Source organism: Muntiacus reevesi, chromosome 1 (genome assembly GCF_963930625.1).
Source record: "Muntiacus reevesi chromosome 1, mMunRee1.1, whole genome shotgun sequence".
In the NCBI taxonomy this organism is placed as follows: domain Eukaryota; kingdom Metazoa; phylum Chordata; class Mammalia; order Artiodactyla; family Cervidae; genus Muntiacus; species Muntiacus reevesi.
The window spans coordinates 5,608,415-5,635,139 of record NC_089249.1 but is presented as its reverse complement, the minus strand read 5'-3'; the positions used below and the strand labels follow the sequence as shown (position 1 = coordinate 5,635,139).

At 35.1% G+C, this 26,725-nt stretch overlaps 1 protein-coding gene and 1 pseudogene across 1 annotated transcript; both read left to right on the top strand.

Moving 5' to 3' along the window:
* Positions 1 to 3,274: 3,274 nt before the first annotated feature.
* LOC136158902 (olfactory receptor 6C76) lies at positions 3,275 to 4,210 on the top strand. The gene has a single exon (XM_065920753.1). It carries the CDS (start codon positions 3,275 to 3,277, stop codon positions 4,208 to 4,210), a length of 936 nt encoding a protein of 311 aa, XP_065776825.1.
* A 7,497-nt stretch (positions 4,211 to 11,707) lies between these two features.
* On the top strand, positions 11,708 to 24,952 carry LOC136161570 (olfactory receptor 6C76-like; annotated as a pseudogene).
* Positions 24,953 to 26,725: the final 1,773 nt, after the last annotated feature.

Here is a 26,725-nt window from a genome sequence, read left to right as displayed (position 1 = left end):
GCACTTCTTTTTCTCTGAGATGGTTTTGGTCACGTTCTATTCAATGTTAGGAACTTCTGTCCATAATTCTTCAGGCACTGTGTCTACCAGATCTAACTCCTTGAATCAGAGAGATTAGAATGAAAAGATGTTAGGGATCACTGTCCTTAGACAACTGCAAATTATATCAATAATGAGCTACCACTATCCACATATTATGATTAAACTGTAAAACATTAACAACACCAATTGCTAAAGATAATGCAGAGTAACAGGAAGTCTGATATTCTCATTCATTGGTAATGGTAACACGAAATGATGCAGTCACTTTGGAAGGAATTATTATTAAATATAATTATTAATGAAATTATTATTGCTAAATTTTAGGGATAACTGTTTTACATCACATGCAGTGTCCTTTTTTTGGCCATATCATAACATCAGAAAAATTTTAACATTGAATAGTCAGAAGTAGGTAATCATAAAAAGCTTAGTCCATGAAATTACTGAAAATCAGTGCAAGATGCTTGCACACCTATTTAACATACATTCGTAAAGATCAGAGAACACAATTATTGGTCCTCAAATAAGGGAAATTCAAAGATAAATCACACACCTTTACTGTTTTCAGTCACTAAGTAGCTCACACCATTTAATTAGAAGGAATGGAAATATTGAAATTAAATGTGAAGTTTAATTAAAGATTGAAATTAAAAAAAAAATCAAATGTGGAACATCCGACCCAGGGTTCAAAGCCAACCCAGGGACTGAACCTATGCCTCCTACATTGGCAGGCATATTCTTTACCATTGAGCTACCAGGGAAGCCCATAGCCAATGGTTAACTATTGCCTAAAATGAAAATTTCCTGTTAATTATCAAGTGCTTGAAGTTATGTATATATCACATGAAGACAAATTCTTTAAAATGGAGAAACATCATTTTGTGTTTTTATAATTATATTTATACTTACGGTGGTGATTTAATATCTAACAATTCAACTATTAATTAAGCTTCTGCTTTGAAGTATCATTATTAGTTACACAAAAGTAATTTAAATATCTTAGTTTTCACTTATATGATATATTCAACAACGAGATGCTATTTTGAAGAAGTTATCTTTTTCTGCAATGTATTTACTCACTGTGGAATGAACTGTGCCTCATTTGCTCGTTAGTAAGAGCAGTTTTGGTACACATTAAAGTGTATCTTGGATTCTATACCAATACATGGGAAATAATACAGAAACATAAAGTGAAATTCTGGTTGTTTCTAATTTTGGTGTATACTAGTTATTTAGCTCAACTGATGAAAGTAGAAGTACTTCTTAATGAAATATAGGTGAAATGATGCAACTCAAAGATTTAATAATTTTAAAGTTGTTTTATATGCAATGAAATCATGTCTTTCTTCATTAATAGTCTTCTGTTTTGCTTTCATATTTTAAACATATACCATATAGTGTGAAGAAGGATATATCCATCATAAGAATATAGTCAGAAAATGTTAGTTTATTTTCATTACACTTCCCACCTTACCAAATACTTGACCATCACTTTGCTTGGTAATTATTTCAATCTTCTCCTGGGACACAAGTCCCATAATATCAATTAAAAGATACCCACCAAAGCTAATCTTGTGCATGATTCATCAGTGCCCTATTGTTATTTTCCCAGAAGTCATTAAGGATTTATCTCAAAGATTATTTCTGAAGCCAAAAAAATATATATGTATTTCTGTAACAAAACACTTTAAATGGGCTAGGTTTATTTTTTTCCTAAGAAAAATAAATGGAAATGGCCTTCTGTGAAATATCAGAAGAGCTTATTCAAAAGAGTTCTCAAATGTTTTTCCTTTTTAGCTTTCACATGAAGATGTTTCTGCTAAGATAGCCGGTGGGATATGTTTAGGATTCCATATTTGGGACAAATGGTGAAAAAAATATGAGGAAACTATTCCATTAGCTGTTTAGCTCCTGAAACTTGAAGGGTTTTATGGAAGAAAAGAGAGATTTTTAGAAAGACAGAGAAAATAGTTATTTCTCCATGAAGCATTAAACCACTACTTATCTTTTGATTTATGATAATTGAGCACATTAGTTTGTACTCAATATATCACATAAGTCATCAGTCTTTTCACCATATGTAAGTATTGTTTATTTTAATCTGATGCTTCTATTTATTACAAAACATTGATTATAACCCTCTGTTGTGATTCTCTTCTTCTTTAATACATATAATTATGTACAGTGTATATAATATTATTATAGTATATTATCTTAACATATATATTCAGTAGTTAAACCAATAAATTGAAATGCAAAGATATTTGAAATGGTGATTTCTATCAATTAACAGAAATGTGTAGAACACACCACATTTTCCTTAATTTTCATATAATCACACTTTACAAAGACTTGATACATATTCTTGGCCTGGATGTCCAAGATAGTTCTAAATGATATATATAAAGTGTTTACATATTTCATATCTTAATTTTATATGAGTATTTCTGATCTTCATTACCATATTTGTAAATATATTGTTTAAGCTATTAACTCAATCTGTAAAACTTATTAGAAGCTTTTAAACAATCTATTAAAAATCACTACAGTGATTGCATATCATGGCAAGTTATATTTTTAGGAAATCAAGAATAAAGGTAAGGGTTAAGAGACTCTAACTTCTGGAAATTGAATGGACTACTGGGTTTTAAAATATGGATAATATTATATAAACCATAGTTTAATATAAATAAAAGTTTATAATATATTACTATGACCTGGTCTCTGTATTTTTTAAAAAGGGCAATAAGTAAATTAACAGAGGTAGTAGTCACTACTTCTCCAAAAGAACATTTAGAATTTTCCCTAGGAAATATTAATTAAGTTTAGGCTGATAACTGATTTCCATTATCAGTCAGAATTTTATGCCTGGAAAAGATAACTTGAGAACATAATTTCCTCTATATTTTAGCTTAACAATGAAGCATGAGAAGAGTTCATTTTCAATCACTAGATTTTCCAGGTAACAGTAGTAATAAATAAAGATGCAATAGATATGCACTAAGGATCAGAGGACATTACATCCTACAGATGAGACTAATATTAAACAAAAGAAACACTCCTAAGATGTATAATAAAATTGGGAAAGTGAATATATGTGTAAAAGTCCAGAAAGTTTTTGTGAACATAAAATTATTACTTGAAAAACAGGTGCAGACATTTGTGCGTATCTAATCAATTTATTACTGTCTTGTATCTGCCAGTAAGATTTGTCAAAAATCAGCCACCAGAAATGAGAAACAGAACATCAGTGACAGAGTTCATCCTTCTAGGTCTGACTGATGATCCCAAAATACAAGCTGTGATTTTTTTCTTTTTGTTTATCACATATGTGCTGAGTGTTGCTGGAAATCTGACTATCATCATTCTTACACTGCTGGATTCCCATCTGAAGACTCCCATGTATTTTTTCCTCAGGAATTTCTCCTTCTTAGAAATCTCATTTACTTCTGTCTGTAATCCTAGATTTTTGATGAGCATTCTAACTGGAGACAAATCTATTTCCTATAATGCTTGTGCAGCTCAGCTCTTTTTCTTAATCCTTCTTGGTTCAACAGAGTTCTTTCTCCTGGCATCTATGTCCTATGATCGTTACGTGGCTATCTGCAAACCTCTGCATTATACGACCATCATGAATAACAAGATCTGCTACCAGCTTGTAGGTGGCTCTTGGCTGGCTGGATTCTTGGTGATCTTTCCTCCACTGACCATAGGGCTGCAGCTGGATTTCTGTGACTCTAATGTCATTGACCACTTCACCTGTGATTCTGCCCCTTTACTGCAAATCTCCTGCACAGACACTAGCATGCTAGAGCTCATGAGCTTTGTTTTAGCTGTGCTGACTCTCATGTCCACCTTGATGTTAGTAGTCCTCTCCTACTCCTACATCCTCAGAACAATTTTGAGAATCCCTTGTGCTCAACAAAGAAAAAAGGCCTTTTCAACCTGCTCCTCCCATATGATTGTTGTCTCAATCTCTTATGGAAGCTGCATCTTCATGTATGTGAAAACCTCAGCGAAGGAAGGGGTTGCTTTGACAAAGGGAGTAGCTATGCTCAATACCTCTGTGGCTCCTATGCTCAATCCGTTTATTTATACCTTACGGAACCGGCAGGTAAAACAAGCGGTTAAGGATGCTGTGAGAAAGATGCTGTTCTCAAAACATTGACCTGACTTAAATTTTAACTAAAACAAATACAATTTTAACTAATGAACCAATGAATAATATCTTTTCTAATATAGCTTCTGCCTTATTCTGTTTTTTTACAGAAACAGCATTATTTAGGCTATTTTGAATTTAATATTCTTATTGTAGATCTTCCTTGTATGAACTTTACCACAGTAAAGTTTTGGAATGTTCTTATGCAATTTCGTATTATAAACTTGAATTTAGAACTGAAGGCCCTTCATATATTAACATATGTGTGAGTGCTAAGTCGCTTCACTCTTTCCGACTCTTTGCATCCCAGCAAACTGTAGCCCGCCAGACTTCTCTGTCCAGGGGATTCTCCAGAAAGAATACTGGAGTGGGTTGTCATGCCCTCTGCCAAGGGATCTTCCTGACCCAGGGTTCGAACCCACGTCTCTTAAGACTCCTGCATTGGCAAGCAGGTTTTTTTTTTTATCACTAGTGACACATGGGAAGCTCCATTTATCAATTTCAAATAATATGGATGACATTAAACACCACCTAATGGAGAAGGAAATGGCAACCCACTCCAGTGTTCTTGCCTGGAGAATCCCAGGGACGGGGGAGCCTGGTGGGCTGCCGTCCATGGGGTCGTCCAGAGTCGGACACAACTGAAGCAACTTAGCAGCAGCAGCAGCAAACACCACCTAAAATACTTGAGCAGAATAAAATTACTATTAATTCATATATGTCTAAATTCAGAAGTACATACTTATGTCTCTAGAAGCCTGCATATATGTATATATGTGTTCTATGTGTATACAATCTTATATATGTGTGTATATATATATATATATATACATACATATATATTTACACATACTTTACTTTTAATGGTTTTTATCAAGTGAAATAGAGGAAACTCAGTCATATAGGTGTAGAAATAACTAAGTAACATAGGAGTTAGACAATGTGGAAAAATAATATTTTGAGCACGAAATTTAACTTACATTTTACTTACATTCTACATAAAAATTTTTAAATGTTCTATGTATTTGTCATCAGGACAACAGATTAGTTATGGAAAAATACTTTTCTATATTTATATTTGTTTTTAGCAATTCATTGTATGAGAATTTAAATAAGAAAAATAATGCAGAAACTATTTATTTAATAAAAATTTATTGAATACAGAACTTTTATTAAGCTAATACTTAAAGAAATTGCAATACCATGTAAACAGATTTCTAGAAGGTAGTTATATACAGAGATGGCAGTATTTGGCTTGGAAATATTTTCCATTATGAGGATCTTACTTCACACATACAAATACTAGTTAATACATACAAATACTAGCTAACAGTATTTTTTCTCTATTGGTATCTCTAATAAACTTTGATAAGATTTGGCCAATATATTACATAAGATTATATTGTTTGCCAAATAAACATTAGAAGTAAAATCAGGTTAAGGGGGAAATAGAATTAGAACAAAAAACTCAGGAAGATTTGTAGGATCCCAGAAAATTCTGCTTAACTCGGGAACTGGAAAGATAGATTCGCTTATCCCATGACTATTTATTACTCGTAATTTCTCTCAAATGCTTCCCTTTTTCTCTGTTAAAGATCTATCTTCATATATTTCAATTTTGTTTCCTTTTTCCAGAATAGATTATTCTTCATCACATAATAAATAGTACATTTCCTTGTAGACTTCAGTTCATCCTTTTCAGTTCATGATAAAAAGCAAGACTCCCTGTCACTCACTTCAATAAAGTATCAGTTGAAAGAAGTTGATTGATGCCCCTATGAGTAGATGTCAGTCAAAGAATCATCTCTTTGACCCCTGACCATGAACTGTGTTTTATAGCCATAGGATGCTGTTTAAATATATATATATGCTAGAATTATGTTGTCTAGATTTGCCTCTAGTTTTCCCATTTGTAGCTTGAGTTCTCTTGGTTGCAAATTTTTCACATGCAAAGGAAAGACAATAATTCTGTTTACTTATAGATTTGTTATGTTACATATAGTTTAAGCATCTTAAACTGCTAGTAATTGAGCAATGATGCAATAATGTTAACATTTATTATTATTATTGTTATAGTGATTAATTTCAGTCACATAGTCTAGGTCATATTGTCAATTGAGATGTAGGTGCAGATGGCAGAAAATCCTGCTTGACAATGAGAAGGAAGTAGTTTTGGAGTAACTACTCGATTTTATTTCAGCCAACTTCATTTTGCCAGTTTGGTTGTATGGAAAACATGTTTACCTCCAGAGATAGAAGCACTTGCTAAGGTAATAGCCACCTACAGATACTCTTAAAATGATTAAATAGACCAGATAGATTTATGAGGCAAAGAATTGGCCCTGTGCCTTGTCCAAGTGTCACGTTTCATCAGACTTGCAATCTTACCAGAGTCAAAAGATATCATGTAGTAAAAGCCAGTGCGAATGAATCACTTTAAAAAGATTTCAGGGACTTTCCTGGTGTTCCATTGTTTAAAAATCCACCCGTCAATGCAGAGGACACAGGTTCGATCCCTGGTTCAGGAAGATCCCACTTGTCCTGGAGCCACTAAGCCCCTGCCCCATAACTACTGAGCCCGGGGGGCAGTAGCTACTGAAACTCACGTGCCTAAAGCCTGTGCTCTGTTCAAGAGAAAACATCGTGGTAAGAAGCCGGGACACTGCAACAAAGAGTATTCCCCGCTTGTCCCAACTAGAGAAAAGCCCACGCTCAGCAACAAAGACCCAGCACAGTCAAAAATAAATAAAAATAAATTAAATTAATTAAAAAAAATTTTCAGTAGCTGAAATTTTCATGTAGAGGTAGCCACATTCTTAGCAGCCATATCCTAATGAAACTTGAGTACTTTTGAAAACAGATTGGTATAGAAAATGAATATCATTGCTTGTCAGGAAGCATTTAACAAGAGACTTCTTGTGTGCTGTTTTGGATCTGTCAGGAACCCTCTGGCCCTTATTGATTCCTGAATATTCAGGAATTAAGAGGAGAGGCACGCCTTTCCCAGGGCTGAGGAATCAGGCATTTCTCTTTACAGTGATAAGTACCCTCTTCCTTCCTATGAAAAAGTGATTGTTTGCAACTCTCTCTTTGATAGGGATCATCTTATGTTTTGTAAGTCTGGAATTTTAATCTTTATCTTTGCTGAGAATAACCACCTTTAAGACAGTCTATATGCCCATGCCATGTTGATTAAAACACCTTTGCTCCATCAGAGCTTGAGTCCCCGTGTCTTTCTTTCTTTCTCTCCTTTCTTTCTATCTTCCTCTGTCTCTCTCTCTCACTTTCTCTCTTTCTCCTCTATTTCTGGCTAATTCCTCGGAGCGCAGAGGCCCGCTGAGCTCACTTTCTTGCCCAGGCTTCTAAGACCCTCTCAAGAAGGCGCACTGTGCCTTCACCCACTCGAGAGGGCACCTGGTGCCTACGTGCAGCAGCGCGAGCCCTAGGAACAGGACTCGACTGGCTTTCCGCGTAAACCAGGAGATATCAGCCTCTTTCTCTCTCTTACTTTCTTATCATGGACTCCGGACCACCAGGTTCTGGTCCATTAAAGAACCAACAATTGCTTTTTTTTTTTTTTGCTGCTATGTTTTGCTTTTAACCAGAGGAGTAGATAATATGATGAGGCTGTCCTTCCCCTAAAACCAGCTCTGGCTAAACAATGATGAGCACAAATTTATCTAACTTCTCAATGTCTTGATTTTTATTGAAGAACTACATTTATTTCTTCTCTCTTCCCTTATTTAGTGCTTTATTTCTCAGTTTACCCCTTAGAACTAAATGTTTATGATATTTCTCTTTTTCTGTGTAGCTCTTTTTTATCATTTTTTTTCAGATTACCATAAAATTCTATTTGACAATAACGAGCTTTAACAGTATGAATAAGCCACTTCTACCAAGTACTTGGGGCCTTATATTTCATATTCTAATTTCATCATGTAGACATGGCTTGGGTAAGCATCACACTGAAGGATAAACAACCTTAATTAAAATTATGAAATCAATAATATATTACCAAAATAGAATATACATTCAGAAACAAACACCCAGACATTTTTTTTCTTTACAACATTGATATGAATTTAAACTGTCCTGTAGCATTGAGTTTATGGTAAAATAATCATTTTTATAAATATATGAGATAAACACAAACAGTTGTATAGAAATTGCCGGGACCAGCCGGGAGATTTCAGTGAGCAACACGACGCGTTCCTTTAGGCTAAGAAATAAAGACACAGGACAGATGGGGTCAAGAGGATCGCTGCAGTCAACGATGATTCTTTATTTCTCAGGGTTATATTTATACTAAACCAAGAAGAGAATCTTAAGAAGAGAAAATATTTTTCCATAAACATCACTTTGAGATAACAATCACCAGAACTCTCTGATAACATCAAAGGATAAGAAGGGCATCCCGTTTATCTTAAGGGTGGTCGTGAAAGGCTTATCCACCTGCGTCATGTGTGCATTCAAGGCTTACTAGTGTTCTGTTTAACTTTGGATAGTAAATTCCAGGAGAGGGGTGGCGGGGCAGAGAGCTATGTCCTTGAAGGGACCCTTGATAATCAATCAAGGCAGCTCCCAGAGTCAGCTCTTTCAAGCCGCTCCCCGCAAGAAATGTGTATGAAAATTTTAAGGAGGAAAAGTAATTTCATTTGCAGAGTCTACATTCAAAATGAAATAGAATAATTATATGAAAATGTATGTGTGTGACTTCCTCTAATATATGGTTTAATTTTAGAAATTTTTGGTCATTCATAATACCCCAAAGTAATAATTTGATTGATTATGGAGTTTGAGCAAGTTCCAGGAGATGGTGAAGGACAGGGAAACCTGGCATGCTGCAGTTGCTGTGGTCACAGAGACCAACACAACTGAGCAACTGAACATCAAATGGTTTTCAACTATGTAACTGATATCAGTGCGTATGCTCACTTTGAGTGCTTAAATATTACCTTGTGACAAGGGAACTAATAATATATTACTAAGTGCCAAGGGCAAATTTCCAAAATTAGATGTGTTTAAATATGTATCAACAATTTGTATTATAATTTGTTAAGAGTACTTACCAGTGAAGGTAAATATTTCAAAATAAATATACACTTCAAGTAGATTTTCTTAAAAATAAGATCACATGAAGACAACAAGTTCTTTGAAGTGAAAAGATACACGTTGTGATGTTTTTATTTGTTATATTTGACACTGTGATTGTGATATATTTTAATAACTTTTATCAATTAGACTTCTAATACTAAAATGCTATTATTGATTGTAAAAAAAATTTATTAAATAGATTTTACTTATGTGATATGTTCATTAAGAAGATATCACACTGATGCATATTTCTAACACTGGATTTGGTCACTGTGGGATAAACTCCACTTCATGTGCTCACCTGGAAAGAATAGCGATGTGCGTGTGCTTAGTCACTCAGTGCTGTTCAACTCTTTGTGACCCCGTGAAGAATAGCTTTGATATACATTACATATATATTCTTTATATAAATGTGTCTTGGATTTCATACTCAGAAGTCAGAAGGAATAAGTAAATGTAAAAGTGAAATCTGATGTAATGAAATTTTAGTGACTTTGCTCAAGTATTGAAAGGCAAATTCATTCTAAAGAAATACTTGCTAGAATGCTCTATCTCAAAAAGTCTTTGTAATTTTAACATTTCACAGCCCATGGAACTTGGTGTTTTTCTTTAATCATTCTGTGCCTTATTTTTTTCACATTAAACAGATTTCTGTACACCATTTAAGAATCATGCATAGATTATATGAAAATAAAAATCAGAGAATGTTGGTTTGTTCAGCCTCAGTTCTCCTCAAATATTGGCTAACATTCAGCTGCATGATTTCCTCAAACTTCCCCTGCACCATAGGTCCCATGATCAACCAATTAAAACATGATTGCCAAAGCAGATCCTGTATGTTATTCATTACTGTCCTATTACTGTTTATCTCAAAAGTCATTAAAAATTTGTCTCAAGGAATATTTATGAAGTTATATGTAGCAAAACACATTAAAGGTGGTAAGTTTACTCCTTTTCAAAGGAAAATAAATGGATATGTCCACTTACCTCAAAATATCAGAGAAGCCTATTAAAGAAATATTCTCAAAGATTTATTTCATTAATAGAAGCAAACTTCTTTCATCTAGAGATTTATATCTATATGACAGGTGAACTATTTCAAGATTCCAGGTTTTTGGACAGTGATGGGAAAAGATATGTGGAAAATAATTCATTAGGTATTTGGAGATGGAATAAAAGGATATTTATGAGGGATTTATAGTTCTGTTGGAGGGAAGGAAATATATCTATGACTGATCACTTCTGATTTAAGAGAATCAAATATATCACTTTTAATATCTAATTCTAACCATCAAGCATTTGAAAATAAGTATTCTCAACTTTTATATCTTATATACCATTGATTCTCTGCTGACTATCTCTCATATACATGAATATATATGTATACACATTATATACATACATATTAATATAATACCTATATTGATAATCTAAATAGTTGAGAACTTTAAATGGTGATTTATGATCAATTAGTAGAAACAGGTGCAGCATAAGTTGCTTTTCTTAATTTACATTTATACTTTAGAAAGACATGTGCATACTCTTGGTGTGGATGTCTAGGGTAGGTTTAGACTCTACACAAACTATTTGTGTATTTTGCATCAAAATGCATTGTTGAAGGATTCTTATATCACTATCATATTTTGTGAAGTGTTGCTTGATGTCCCCATCACTTTGGTATATTTACAAAATGAATTGTTAGGCATTTTGAAACAATCAAGTAAAAAACACTAAATTGAATTTTCATGTTAATGTAATGAACAAGGTAATTAAGGAGTTCAGAAGCCTCATTAATATGTGATAATGAAATAACTATTTGGTTACAAAATATGTCATGCTATTTATATGTCATTTTAATATACATAAATATTTGAACACAACACTTGGATAACTCTAATTTTATAAGAAACAGGTAATATTGAACAATTAAGTGTATGATTGACTATTTTCTCAGAGAGAATTCAGAATGTCACTGAGAAATATTAATTAGGTTTAGGTTGACCAGTCCTTTACATCATCAATCAGTACTTTTAATCCTAAAAACTTGAATAAAAAAGAGAGTAATATTCTCTATATATTAGCTCAACACTGAAGCATGAGAAAAGCTCACGTCAGTCAGTAGATTTCCCAACTAACAATTGTAAGCAGCAAAGGCAGAGTGAACACGTGTCAAGGAATCAGAGGACATTATGCAGGACAATATACGACTGATATTAAACAGAATACATATCCATTATGTGTATAATGAAATTGGAAGAAGTGTAGAATGTACATGTAGAATCTCAGGTACTTTTCATGAAGACACAATCATTATTTAAAAAAAAAAAGAGAGATGCTGATATTTGTTTGTCTAACCCATATATTGTTTCTGTCCTGATTTTGCCACAAGATTTGTCAAATCAACCACACAAAATGAGAAACAGTTCATCAGTGACAGAGTTCACCCTCCTGGGTTTGACTGATAATCCAGAAATGCAAGTGGTGATTTTCTGCCTCTTACTTCTCACATATGTGCTGAGTGTTAGTGGAAATCTGACTATCATCATTCTTACACTGCTGGATTCCCACTTGAAGACTCCGGTGTATTTTTTCCTCAGGAATTTCTCCTTCTTAGAAATTTCCTTTACTTCTCTCTGTATCTCAGGATTTTTGATGAGCAGTCTAACTGGAGACAAATCTACTTCCTATAATGCTTGTGCAGTTCAGCTCTTTTTCTTGATCCTATTTGGTTCAACGGAGTTTTTTCTCCTATTGATAGCTTACAGTGAATGGTGTTGTATTCGTGATCTCCAAAAAGGAAGATTTAGCTTCAGGACCAGAGACCAGGCTTGATCACTGAAGAGCTTTTGTGTAGCAGAGCTTTGTTAAAGTGAAAAGGACAGAGAAAGTTTCTGACATAGACATCAGAAGGGGGACAGAGTGGCCCCCTGCTAGTTTTAGCAAGCTGTTTTACGTCTGTTAGAGAGTTATTAATCAGACAAGGCTGAAGGAGTTTCAATTGGTGTGGATACTGATTGGTTGAGCTGCTATTAGCCCAAGGTTTGAGAAAAGAAAAAAAAAAGTTTAGTCTTAGGTGGAACCATTTTGAAGAAAGGCAAATTCCAAAGCAAATGCATAGTTTCATTAGCATAGCTTAAGAAAAACATTTCCATAAGAACAATGCATTGGTTAGCTCAAGGTTTGAGAAAAGTTAAATTCAGGTGGAACCAGGTGTCATCATAGCAACACAGAATTTTAAGAGACACTTGCAGCCTATTTCCTCCCTTTGGAGACCCTGGCCTTCCTGCCTGTTACCCTCTCACTATCATCTATGTCCTGTGATGGTTTTTGGCTATCTACAAAACTCTGCATTATACAACCATCATGAGTAACAAGATCTGCTACCAGCCTGTAGGCTGCTCCTGGCTGGCTGGATTCCTGGTGATCTTTCCACCACTGATCATGGGGCTGTAGCGGGATTTCTGTGACCCCAATGTCATTGACCACTTCCCCTGTGATTCTGCCCCTTTACTGCAAATCTCCTGCACAGACCCTAGCACTCTGGAGCTCATGAGCTTTGTTTACGCTGTGCTGACTCTAATGTCCACTTTGATGCTAATAATCGTCTCCTACTCCTATATCCTCAGAACAATTCTGAGAATCCCCTCGGCTCAATAAAGAAAAAAGACCTTTCCAACCTGCTCCTCTCATATGATTGTTGTCTCTATGTCTTATGGAAGCTGCATCCTCATGTATGTGAAAACTTCAGCTAAGAAGAGGTTGCTTTGACAAAAACAGTAACTGCGTTCAGTACTTCTGTAGCTCCTATGCTGAATCCATTTATTTACACCTTAAGGAACCAGCAAGTGAACCAAGCACTTAAAGATGCTGTGAGAAAAATTCTTTCCTCAAAAACATTGATACAACTACAACTTTAACTAAAATATACATGACTTTAACCTGAGAATCAATGAATAATTCAGCATTAAAATCTCTGTCCTGTATATCTTCTCAGAAATGCAATTGTTTAGGCTATATTATTTAATATTCTTATATTGCAATTATTTCTCTCTTTTTAAATTTATTTATTTTAATTGGAGGCTAATTACTTTACAGCATTGCAGTGGTTTTTGCCATAATTGACATGAATCAGCCATGGATTTACATGTGTTCCCCTTCCTGAACCCCTCTCCCACCTCCCTCCCCAGCCCATCCCTCTGGGTTTTCCCAGTGCACCAGCCCTGAGCACCATGTCTCATGCATTAAACCTGGACTGGCGATCTGTTCCACATATAATATACATGTCTCAATGCTATTCTCTCAGATCATCCCACCCTTGACTTTTCCCACAGAGTCCAAAATTCCGTTCTACATATCTGTGTCTCTTTTTCTGTCTCGCACATAGGGTTATCGTTGACATCTTTCTAAATTCCATATATATGAGTTAGTATGCTATATTGGTGTTTTTCTTCCGACTTATTTCACTCTGTATAATAGGCTCCAGGTTCATTCATCTCATTAGAACTGATCCAAATGTATTCTTTTTAATGGCTGAGTAATATTCCATGGTGCATATGTACCACAGCTTTCTTATTCATATCTCCTGATGGGCATCTAGGTTGCTTCCATGTCCTGGTTATTATAAACAGTGCTGTGATGAGCATTGGGGTACACCTGTCTCTTTCAGATCTGGTTTCCTTGGTGTGTATGCCTAGGAGTGGGATTGCTGGGTCATATGGCAGTTCTATTTCCAGTTTTCTAAGCATCTCCACACTGTTCTCCATAGTGGCTGTACTAGTTTGCATTCCCACCAACAGTGTAAGAGGGTTCCCTTTTCTCCACACCCTCTCCAGCATTTATTGTTTGTAGACTTTTGAATAGCAGCCATTCTGACTGGTGTGTAATGGTACCTCACTGTGGTTTTGATTTGCATTTCCCTGATAATGAGTGATGTTGAGCATCTTATCATGGATTTGTTAGCCATCTGTATGTCTTCTTTGGAGAAATGTCTGTATAGTTCTTTGGCCCATAGTTTGATTGGGTCATTTATTTTTCTGGAATTGAGCTGCAGGAGTTCCTTGTATATTTTTGAGATTCATTTTTTGTCAGTTACTTCATATGCTATTATTTTCTCCCTTTCTGAAGGCTGTCTTTTCACTTTGTTTATAGTTTTCTTCATTGTGAAAAAGCTTCTAAGTTTAATTAGGTCCCATTTGTTTATTTTTGCTTTTATTTCCATTACTCTGGGAGGTGAGTCATGGATGCAATTATTTCTATAGCATAAAACCTTTATGGAATGATCTTATGCACTTTTATATGATAAATACAAACTAGAGATATAGATCCTTCATATATTATATATTATATTTTACATATGTACCTTAAATGATATATATGCTTTTAAACAATAAATAAACTATTGAGCAAAATAAGATTTCTTTACTTATTAATTCATGTATGTCTAGATCCAAAAGTATTTATGTATATACATATAAATATATATATTTCATTACAAAAATGAAATATTTATATTATGTCTATGTGTATACACACATTTTATATGCATATGTACACATACTCTGTTTTAATGTTTGTTTGAAATGTAATAGAGGGAACTCAGCCATATGAGTATAGGAATAACTGATAAAAATAAACAGTAAAAAGTAGCTCAACAATGTGAAGAAAGAATACTGATTTATGAGCATGAAGTTTGACTCACAATTTACTTATATCCTACATAAAAGTGTTAAAAGTGTATTATATATTTGTCATCATGACAGCAATCAGTAATGAGAAAACTATGTTTTCCAAGTTTTTGTGTTTTTAAACAATTTATTGCATGGGAGTTTAAACAGCATAAAGTTTGATACAATAAATTATCCCTTTAAGAAGAACTTCATGAATGTAGAACTTGTATAATGGTAATATTTTAAGAAATGGTAATACCATATGCTAGAAGGTAGATTTCTAGAAGGTAGATATAGAGGGATCTAACAGCATTTGTTTTCTTTCTTTCTTTCTTTTTTCTGCAAGATTCAATACACGCTGATTGAACTACATAATCCAATCAATAGATTTGAACAATGGCCTAAAGAGAGAAGCAGAATCTACTTTTGCCTAGTGGCAAGCTTTCTCCTTCAGAATTAACTACTTTGTCCATTCACAGATGAATCTAAGTGCCACTAACATTACAACAGGTATAAAGGGCAGCAGGAAATACACCTGTGTACTTTGCTTGTGGTTTGTTTTCCTACCGTGTCCTACCCATGTCAACATGCTTTGTCGTATTTTGCCACATGGTACAAATATCTTCTATATACTCCTAGAGCATAACACTGTGTTATATAAGTGGGCAGTTGCATTATTTACAGTTCTCCAGAGAAACAGACAAAGTTGGACCATAAACAAGGCTGAGCACCAAAGAACTGATTCTTTTGAACTGTTGGACTCTTGAGAGTCCCTTGGGCTACAAGGAAATCAAACCAATCAATCTTAAAGGAAATCAACCCTGAATATTCATTTAGAAGGACTGATGCTGAAGTTGAAGCTCCAGTACTTTGGCCATGTGATGAAAAGAGCTGACTCATTGGAAAAGACACTGATGCTGAGAAAGATTGAGGGCAAGAGGAGAAGGGGGCGATAGAGGATGAGATGGTTGGATGGATCATTGACTCAATGAACATGAGTCTGAACAAACTCTTTGAGATAGTGAAGAACAGAGAAGCCTGGGGTGCTGCAGTCCATGGGGCTGTAGAGTCGGATATAACTTAGCAACTAAACAATAACAGAGAAACAGAACTAAGATGATGTGTGTGTGCTTATTGCTTGCATGTGGGTATGTCTGTACATATGTCTATACATACTTAAAGGAGTTGGCTCATACCATGGGGGTTGGGAAGTCTGAAATCTACAGGGCTAACTGAGGTGAAGACCCAGGGAATGTTGGTTACAATCTCAAGTCCAAAGGCAGTGTGGAGGCAGAATTTCTACTTCCTTAGGAAACCTTGTTTTTTTTTTTTTTTTCCTCTTTAAGCCTTTAACTGACTGGATGAGGCCAACCTAAATTATGGAGGTCAATATGCTTTGCTCAAAATCTATTGATTTAAATGTTAATCATATCTAAAAAATATCTTCATAGTAATATCTAGACTGGTGTTTGAGCAAAGAACTGAGCAACATAGGCTAGCCAAGTTGACACACAAAATTAACCACTACAGTAGTTAATACATATTTATAAAATAAAACTGAACTCACCTGTGGATTGGCCACATCAGTGTATCTATGTTTTTACTTTATTAGTTTAAATATTTGTATTATATTGGAATATAGTTGATTAACAACATAGTGCTAGCTTTGGGTGTACAGCAAAGTAATTCGGTTATAGATACACATATTCTTCTGCAAATTATTTTCTTATTTAGGATACTAGCAGAATACCAAGCAGAGTTCCCTGCCCTGTACAGTAGGCCCTTGTTGATTACTAGTTTTAAATACGGTAATGTGTGTATGTCTATCCCAAACTCCCAATCTGTCCCTCATTCCTACCCTTCATGCTGGTTTGTGAGTCTGTTTCTGTTTTGTATCTTTTTTTTTTTAGGTACAACATATATGCAATATCATATATTTATCTTTCTTTGTCTGACTTATGTCCCTCAGTATGATAATCTCTTGGTCCATTCATGATGCTGCAAATAGCATTAAGTGCCAGGGTCCAGCCTCGGCAGGATCCAGGGGTACCCTCAGGATGAACGGCGTCAGCGAGAGAAAGAGAGAGAGAGGGAGAGAGACCAGACTGGGGGTGTGCAGCAGAGTCTGGCAAATCTTTATTTTTTTACCGTAGATTTTATATTCTAAGTTAGTACATTTTTAAGGGGAAGATAGTTTAACATTACATTGGCTTATCCTTCATGAAAGCAGGGTGTTTTCTGCATACTTCTTTGTGAGAGTCTTGTACATTATCTTCTGGCCTTGGGGCCTATTGACATTTTATGACCTAAGTGAATGCAAAGCTATTTTCCATAATCTATTCTTTAATGAACACAAAGGTCAGTCCTTTTGCAGAAGTTATCAGTTAAATTTATCTAAAAGGTTTACCACACAAAGAATGTGCAGCTCCGGTGAGGCAGCCCCTGTTTACCATTCCTGGTTAAAATGAACAATTCTAAACTCTTATTTTTCTAAATCTTTAACTATAACCACTTTTAGAATAATATTTTTGTGTTCTCTAATAGGGCTTCCTCACCCCCGAAGGGCGCTGTACTTATTAGGGCCTTTTGTGATCAGGTTCTTTATTCTGTTTATGATTAAGGTGTTGTGAGCAGTCATGTGCATTAGTACGCATTTGCCAAGCAGGCTAGAATGCCAGCAAAGGGGTCTAAATTGAAACACTCCTTTCATCCTGGATAATCTTATAGAATACCACCGTCCGGGGGACATATTAATTAAAGTTCTAAGTTGATTCTGTTTGAAAAGAGATTGGAGAAGGTCTTCTACCTGTGTCACAAAAATTAGGGAGTAGTCTAATATAGCAAGTCTCAGAAAGACAGAGATCATCTTTAAGGTGAGCGCCGGGCAGCTTTTCGAAATCCCTGAAGTCCTGATCTGCCTTGATTGTCAAGTCTTCTCATGACCTTGTCATGGGTGGGATCTCGTGTGCTGGCTCCCGACAATTAAGTCATTCTTTTTTATGGCTGAGTAATAGACCATAGCATATATGTACAACATTGAAGGAGTCTTTTGGGCCTAGAAAAGAGAACTACAGTCTCAAAGGCCTCTTGTTGAATCATCTAACCTCGGAGAAAACAAAGCATAACTTTAGTTCCATCCTGATGCTCCAGGCCAGTTACAACTATCTGGGACTTATCACCCCCTGTCCGGAAACCTTCCACCTCCTACACTCGCCCAGAAGACTTACCACCCCCTGCCCAACTACAAGTGTCATCTCAACAAAAGAGTACTCAAAATATCCCACTTGATTGACGTTTCCCTTATCGCTTCCACAAACCTCCCTATAAGTATGAAGCCTCCCTGATCCCTTTCGGCACTCAGCCTGGTCGTTTGGCCAACTGTCGCCCCTCCTTGCCTGAATAAAGGTAACCTACTTCTGTTGAGGTCGTCTTTCCTTTTCTGCCTCGCCGAAACTATGCCTTACAAACATCATCTTAATCCATTCCTCTGTTGATAGACACTTAGGTTGCTTCTATGTCTTGACTATCATAAACAGCACTGAAATGAATATTGGGTGAATGTATCCTTTCAAACCATGTTTTTCTCTGGCTATATACCTAGGAGAAGGAATTGCTGGATCACGCAGTGCTTATATTTTTAGTTTTTTAAAGACCATCGTATTTTTCTTCCATAGTGACTGCACCAATATACATTCCCATCAACAGTATAGGAGGGTTTTCTTTTTGCCACACCCTTTCCAGCATTTACTATATGCATATTTTTTGATGATGGTGTGAGGTGATATCTCCTTATAGTTTTGATGTGCCTTTCTCTAATAATTAGTGATGTTGAGCATCTTTTCATATGCCTCTTGGTCATCTGTATGTCTTTTTTGGAGTAATGTCTATTTAGGTCTTCTGCTTATACTTTGATTGAGCTGTTTGTTTTCTTAATATTGAGCCAAGTGAGCTTCTTTTAAATTTTGGAGACCAATCCCCTGTTAATCACATCATTTGCAAATATTTTCTCTCATTCTATGAGTTGTCTTTTCATTTTGTTTATGGTTTCCTTTGCTGTGAAAAAGTTTTTGAGTTTAATTAGGTCTCCTTTGTTTACTTTTGTTTTTATGTCCATTATTCTGGAAGATGGATCAAAAAAGATACTGCTGTGATTAATGTCAAAGAGTGTTCTACCAATGTTTTCATCTAATAGTTTTATCATATCTGGTTTTACATTTATGTCTTTAATTCATTTTGAGTTTATTTTTGTGTATGATGTAAGAGAATATTTTAATCTGATTATTTTCCCTGTAGCTTTCTAGTTTTATCAGCACAACTTATTGAAGAGATTGTCTTTTCTCCATTGTATACCCTTGCCTCCTTTGTCATAGATTAATGGGTCACAGGCACATGAGTTTGTTTCTAAGCTTTCTATCCTATTCTGTTGATCTACATTTCTGTTTTTGTGCCAGTTTTGTACTGTATTGATTACTGTAGCTTTGTAGTAGAGTTTGAAGTCAGGGATCCTGATTCCTTCAGCTCTGTTTTTCTTTCTCAAGATTGCTTTGACTGTTCAGGGTCTTTTCTGTTTCCATACACATTTTAAGAATTGTTTTTCAAATTGATAATTTGAAAAGCATTGGATTAAATCTGTATATTGCCTTGGATAGTGCAGTCATTTTGACAACATTGATTCTTCCAATCCAAGAGCATGATATTTCTCTCCATCTGTCTTTGTCACCTTTTATTTCTTTCAACTACATCTTATAATGTTTGGAGTAAAGGTCTTTTGTCACCTTTGATAGGTTTATTTCTAGATATTTTATTCTTTTAGAGGTGATGGCAGATGGTATTGTTTCTTTAACTTCTCTTTCTGACTTTTCATCCTCGACATATAGAAATGCAACAGATTTCTGTGTATTTATTTTGTATCCTGCAACTTTACCAAATTTATTGAGTGCAAGTAGTTTTCTGGTAACATCTTTAGGATTTTCTATATGTAGTATCTTGTCATCTGAAAACAGTGATAATTTTAGTTCTTTTCCAACTTGAATTCCTTTTATTTCTTTGCCTTCTATGATTACCATGGCTAGGACTTCTAAAACAACATTGATTAAAAGTGGTGAGGGGAGGCATCCTTGTCCTGTTCCTAATCTTACAGGAAATACTTTTAACCTTTCACTGTTGAGTATGTTAGTCATAAATTTGTCATGTATGTTGAGGTACAGTGTTATTATGTGGAAGTATGCTCCCTCTGTGCCCACTTTCTGGAGAGTTTTTATAATAAATGATTACTGAATTCTGTCAAAAATTTTTTCTGCATCTTTTGAAATGATCATATTTTTTATATTCTTCAATTTTTTGATGTGGTGTATCACACTAATTTATTTGCAGATACTGAAAAATCCTTGCATCCTTGGGAAAAATTCCACTTTAACAAGGTGTATGATCATTTTTATGTATAGTGGGATTCAGATTTCTAGTATTTTGTAAAGGATTTTTGCATTTTGTAAATTTTAAGTAGGGAAAGTTTTGACCCAGTAATTTCATATGTAGAAATCTACATTCAAAATGTTATAGAGCAATAATACCAAAATGTATATACTTGACTATTGATTTTAATATTTGATACATTTTTAAAATGTTTTAATAATTCATGTTAGCAATAAATGAGAATTTGACTGATAATTGTATACCCATACATCAAAATATCATTCAGCCTTTAAAAGTGACATTAAATGCATATGATAACATAAAATGCTTAATTATTGCTTTGTGACAAAGGAAGCTTTCCAGAATTAAGTATAATGTACCTAACAATGTACTACTAAGCACCAAAGGCAAGTTTCCAAAACTAGAGTGTCTGAAGATACATCAAAAATTTGTACCATAAATTGTTAAGGGCAGTTGCCAGTGAATGTAAATATTTCAGAGTAAATATATATTTCAAATATATTTCCTTTAAAAATAACATCACATGAAGGTAACTTCTATGAAGTGGAAAGATACATGTTACATTTTCTTCCTATTGTGACTGTGATAAATTTTAGTAAATTTATTTAATAATTTCTTCCTTTTGTGATTCTGATTGTGATAAATTTTAATAAAAGTGAAAAAGAACTAAAGAGCTTCTTGATGAAGGTGAAAGAGGAGAGTGAAAAAGTTGGCTTAAAGTTCAGCATTCAGAAAACTAAGATCATGGCATCCAGTCCCATCACTTCATGGCAAATAGATGGGGAAACAGTCAAAACACTGGCTGACTTTATTTTTCTGGGCTCCAAAATCACTGCAGATGGTGATTGCAGTCATGAAATTAAAAGACGCTTACTCTTTGGAAGGAAAGTTATGACCAACCTAGACAGTATATTTAAAATCACAGACATAATCAATATTGTCAAAATGACTATACTACCCAAAGCAAACTATAGATTCATGCAATCCCTATCAAGCTACCAACGGTATTTTTTAACAGAACTAGAACAAATAATTTCACAATTTGTATGGAAATACAAAAAACCTCGAATAGCCAAAGCAATCTTGAGAAAGAAGAATGGAACTGGAGGAATCAACCTGCCTGACTTCAGGCTCTACTACAAAGCCACAGTCATCAAGACAGTAAGGTACTGGCACAAAGACAGAAATATAGATCAGTGGAACAGAATAGAAAGCCCAGAGATAAATCCATGAACCTATGGACACCTTATCTTCAACAAAGGAGGCAAGGATATACAATGGGAAAAAGACAACCTCTTTAACAAGTGGTGCTGGAAAAACTGGTCAACCACTTGTAAAATAATGAAATTAGAACACTTTCTAACACCATACACAAAAATAAACTCAACGTGGATTAAAGATCTAAATGTAAGACCAGAAACTATAAAACTCCTAGTGGAAAACATAGGCAAAACACTCTCCAACATAAATCACAGCAGGATCCTCTATGACCCACCTCTCAGAATATTGGAAATAAAAGTAAAAATAAACAAATGGGACCTAATGAAAATTAAAAGCTTTTGCACAACAAAGGAAACTATAAGTAAGGTGAAAAGACAGCCCTCAGATTGGGAGAAAATAATAGCAAACGAAGAAACAGACAAAGGATTAATCTCAAAAATATTACAAGCAACTCCTGCAGCTCAACTCCAGAAAAATAAATGACCCAATCAAACTATGGGCCAAAGAACTAAACAGACATTTCTCCAAAGAAGAAATACAGATGGCTAACAAACCCATGAAAAGATGCTCAACATCACTTATTATCAGAGAAATGCAAATCAAAACCACAACGAGGTACCATTACACACTAGTCAGGATGACTGCTATCCAAAAGTCTACAAACGATAAATGCTGGAGAGGGTGTGGAGAAAAGGGAACCCTCTTACACTGTTGGTGGGAATGCAAACTAGTATAGCCAGTTTGGAGAACAGTGTGGAGATTCCTTAAAAAACTGGAAATAGAACTGCCATATGACCCAGCAATCCCACTTCTGGGCATACACACGAAGGAAACCAAATCTGAGAGAGACACGTGTGCCCCAATGTTCATCACAGCACTGTTTATAGCAGCCAGGACATGAAAGCAACCTAGATGCCCATCAGCAGATGAATGGATAATGAAGTTGTGGTGCATATATACCATGGAATATTACTCAGTCATTAAAAAGAATTCATTTGAATTAGTTCTAATGAGATGGATGAAACTGGAGCCCATTATACAGAGTAAAGTAAGCCAAAAAGAAAAACACCAATACAGTATACTAACACATATATATGGAGTTTAGAAAGATGGTAACGATAACCCTATATGTGAAACAGAAAAAGAGACACAGATGTACAGAACAGACTTTTGGACTCTATGGGAGAAGGCGAGGGTGGGGTGTTTTGAGAGAACAGCATCGAAATACGTATATTTTCAAGGGTGAAACAGATCACCATCCCAGGTTGGATGCATGAGACAAGTGCTCGAGGTTGGTGTAGTGGGAAGACCCAGAAGGATGGGGTCGGGAGGGAGGTGGGAGGGGAGATCGAGATGGGGAATACATGTAAATCCATGGCTGATTCATGTCAATGTATGGCAAAAACCACTACAATATTGTAAAGAAATTAGCCTCCAACTAATAAAAATAAATGGAAAAACTAAAAAATTTAAAAAAATAAAATTAAAATAAAATCACAGACATTACTTTGCTAACAAAGGTCCGTCTAGTCAAGACTACGGTTTTTCCAGTGGTCATATAGGGATGTGGAAGTTGTACTATAAAGAAAGCTGAGCACCAAAAAATTGATGCTTTTGAACTGTGGGGTTACAGAAGACTCTTGAGAGTCCCTTGGACTGCAACGAGATCCAACCAATCCATCCTAAAGCAGATCAGTCCTGGGTGTTCATTGGTAGGTAGGACTGATGTTGAAGTTGAAACTCCAATACTTTGGCCACCTCATGCGATGAGTTGACTCATTGGAAAAGACCCTGATGCTGCGAGGGATTGGGGTCAGGAGGAGAAGGGGACAACAGAAGATGAGATGGCTGGATGGCATCATCAACTCGCTGGACATGAGTTTGAGTAAACTCTGGGAGTTGGTGATGGACAGGGAGGCCTGGAGTGCTGCTATTCATGGGGTCACAAAGAGTCAGACAGGATTGAGCGACTGAACTGAACTGAACTGAATACTCAAGCATCGTTATTTATTATGCAAAAATAATTGAAATAGCTCAGGTTTTACTTGCATGTTAATTAAAAGATACTGTAGATTCACATTGCTGCAAAGCAGAAAATAACATTATAAAGAAACTATACTTCAAGAAAAATTAATACAATAAAATATTACAGGAGTGCCTTTTTTAGCACTGAGTTTGATCACTGTAGAATGAACTCTGCCTAACGTGCTAATCTGTAAATAACAGCTGTGACACACATGACATAAATGTATCTTAGATTTCATTCTAAAGTTCAATGTAGAAGTGAAGCTTGAATTGCTTCTAATTTTACTGACTTAGCTCAGGTAATGAAAAAAGAACTACTTTCTTGGGAAATATTAGCTGGAATGCTCTATCTCAGAAGTTTTCATAGTTTCAGCATTGTTTCACAGACCAGTTTAGTGCCTTTTTTTTTTTTTTCATAGTTTAAACAGACTTCTGCACACTGTCATAAGAAAGATGGGGCATATGAAAACAAAAATCAAAGGACGTTGCTTTATTTTTGCCAAACCTCATGCCTCCCCAAATACTGGCTAATGACTAGTTTCCAGATTGCCTCAAATTTCTCCTGGGACATACATCCCATGATCAACCAATTAAAACTTGATTGCAAAGTGGATCTTGCACAAGCTTCATTAATGCCCTATTACTGTTTTTCCCAAAAGTCACTAAGAATTTGTCTCAAGGAATATTTATGAAGTTATATATAGTGAAATACATTAAAGGTACTAAGTTTTATTCTTTCCAAAGGAAAATAAATGGAAATGTCCCTCTCAAAATATCAGAGAAACCTTACTGAAGAAATATATTTTCATGTATTTATTTCATTATTAGCAGCAAAATTTCATCTAAAGATTTATGTTTATATAACAGATGAAATATTTCAAGATTCCAGATTTTGGACAATACTGGGAAAAGACATGGGTAAAAAAAATCATTAGGTATTTAGAGATGGGTAAACAAGGTCTTTATGAGGGGTTATAACTTAGAAGAAAGGAAATATAGTTATGACTGATTGCTTCAACTTTGATTTCAGAGAATCAAACATATCTCTTATGAAAGCTGCATCTTCATGTGTGTGAAAAACTCTGCGAAGGAAAGGATTGTTTTGACAAAGGGGGTTGCTATGTTTGATGCCTCCTTGACTCCTATGCTGAATCCATTTATTTATACTTTACAGAACCAGCAGGTAAAACAAGCATTTAAGGATATTGTGAGAAAGATACTGTCCTCCAAAACATTGATTTCACCAAAATTTATAACTGAAGCAAACAGGAACTTTTACCAGATAAACAGTTTTATCTCCTCAGTCTTCTAACTCTTATTGCTTCTCAGAAATATAATTGTTTATGGTATTTTGGATCCAATATTCTTAAAATGCAATTCTCCATATATGTATATAAGCACAAAATCATTATGGAATGATTTATAGCATTTCCCTATGATGTAACATAAGGAAATGACTGAAGCTAGTCTTATATTAATGTAGGTACTTCCAATCATATTCATTGTGATGATATTTATCACAACCTAATTTATTCAAACAACATATGACATTAGTATTTTTAGCTATAAAAGTATTAAAGGATCATATAAGTGTATTAAATCATATAAATGTTTAAAATGATGTACCTACACAATGTGGGTGATGACTGAGGCCACAAAATGAAAAGATGCTTACTCCTTGGGAGGAAAGCTATGACAAACCTAGACAATGTAGTAAAAAGCAGAGATATCAGTTTTCCAACAAAGGTCTGTCTAGTCAAAACTATGATTTTTCCAGCAGCCATGTGTGGATGTGAGAGCTGGACCATAAAGGCTGAGTACCAAAGAATATATGCTTTTGAACTGTGGTGCTGGAGAAGACTCTTGAGAGTTCCTTGGACAGCAAGGAGATCAAACCAGTTAATCTTAAAGGAAATCAACCCTGAATATTCATTGGAAGAAATGGTGCTAAAGTTGAAGCTCCAATAATTTATTCTCCTGATGCAGAGTCAACACTTTGGAAAAGACCCTGATGCTGGGAAAAATTGAGTGCGGGAGGAGAAGGGGGCGACAGAGGATGAGATGCTTGAATGGCATCTCTGTCTCAGTGACATGAGTTTAAGCAAACTCAGGAAGACAGTGAAGGACAGGGAAGCCTAGTGTGCTTCATGGTGTGTTCATGGAGTCACAAAGAGTCAAATACGACTTAGCAACTAGACAAAAACATACATATGTACTTAAATTATATATATATATATATATATATATATATATATATATATTTACTTGTATATGCTTTTTTATTTATTTATGTGGATATATAAGAATATATATATCTCCACTGCCTTAATTTTTTCTTTAAAGGAACTTGGAGCAAATATATGGAATATAGTAATATCTGATATACAAGCAAATATCAAATTTTATATGTCAAACAATGCTAGCTAGAGAAACATGAAAACAGGAAAAGCATCATCTTTACTATGAAAATTACCTGAGAGAATTATCCTAGTGATGACACCAGATATGCAGATTGCTCTTACAAACCATCCCTTCCACATGCAAGTCTAAAACTGCCAGCATTAGCAACCTGTGCACATCCCACGGGCTTCCCAGGTGGCGCAGTGGTAAAGAATCCACCCGCCAATACAGGAGACGCAAGAGACACACGTTTGATCCCTAGGTCTGGACAATTCCCTGGAGAAGGAAATGGAGACCCACTCCAGTATTCTTGCCTGGGAAATCCTATAGACAGAGGAGCCTGATGGGCTACAGTTCATGGAGTAAAAGAGTTGGACATGACTTAGAGACTAAACAACAACAAACAATGGAAGAACTAGTAAGGCAAAGGAAGTGATTGCTGTCCAACTTTTTACAGGCCCCATGGTCTGTAGCCTGCCAGGCTCCTCTGTCATATAAAGTTATGAAGTATCAAATTTGTAAGATGCAGAAAAAGTGATGACTAGCAGCATATTTGGAGTCCAAATCACATTAGAAAAAAAATTAATACAATCTTGAAACCAATTATCTAAGTATTAAAGCAAAGGAGATAGGCAAGATATTAAACCTAACTAAACTGCAAAAAAAGAAGCAATAAAGAATAAAG

Bases quoted from the DNA above. Each gene is read 5' to 3' on its own strand.
- LOC136158902 (XM_065920753.1), top strand. From the start codon at position 3,275: ATGAGAAACAGAACATCAGTGACAGAGTTCATCCTTCTAGGTCTGACT.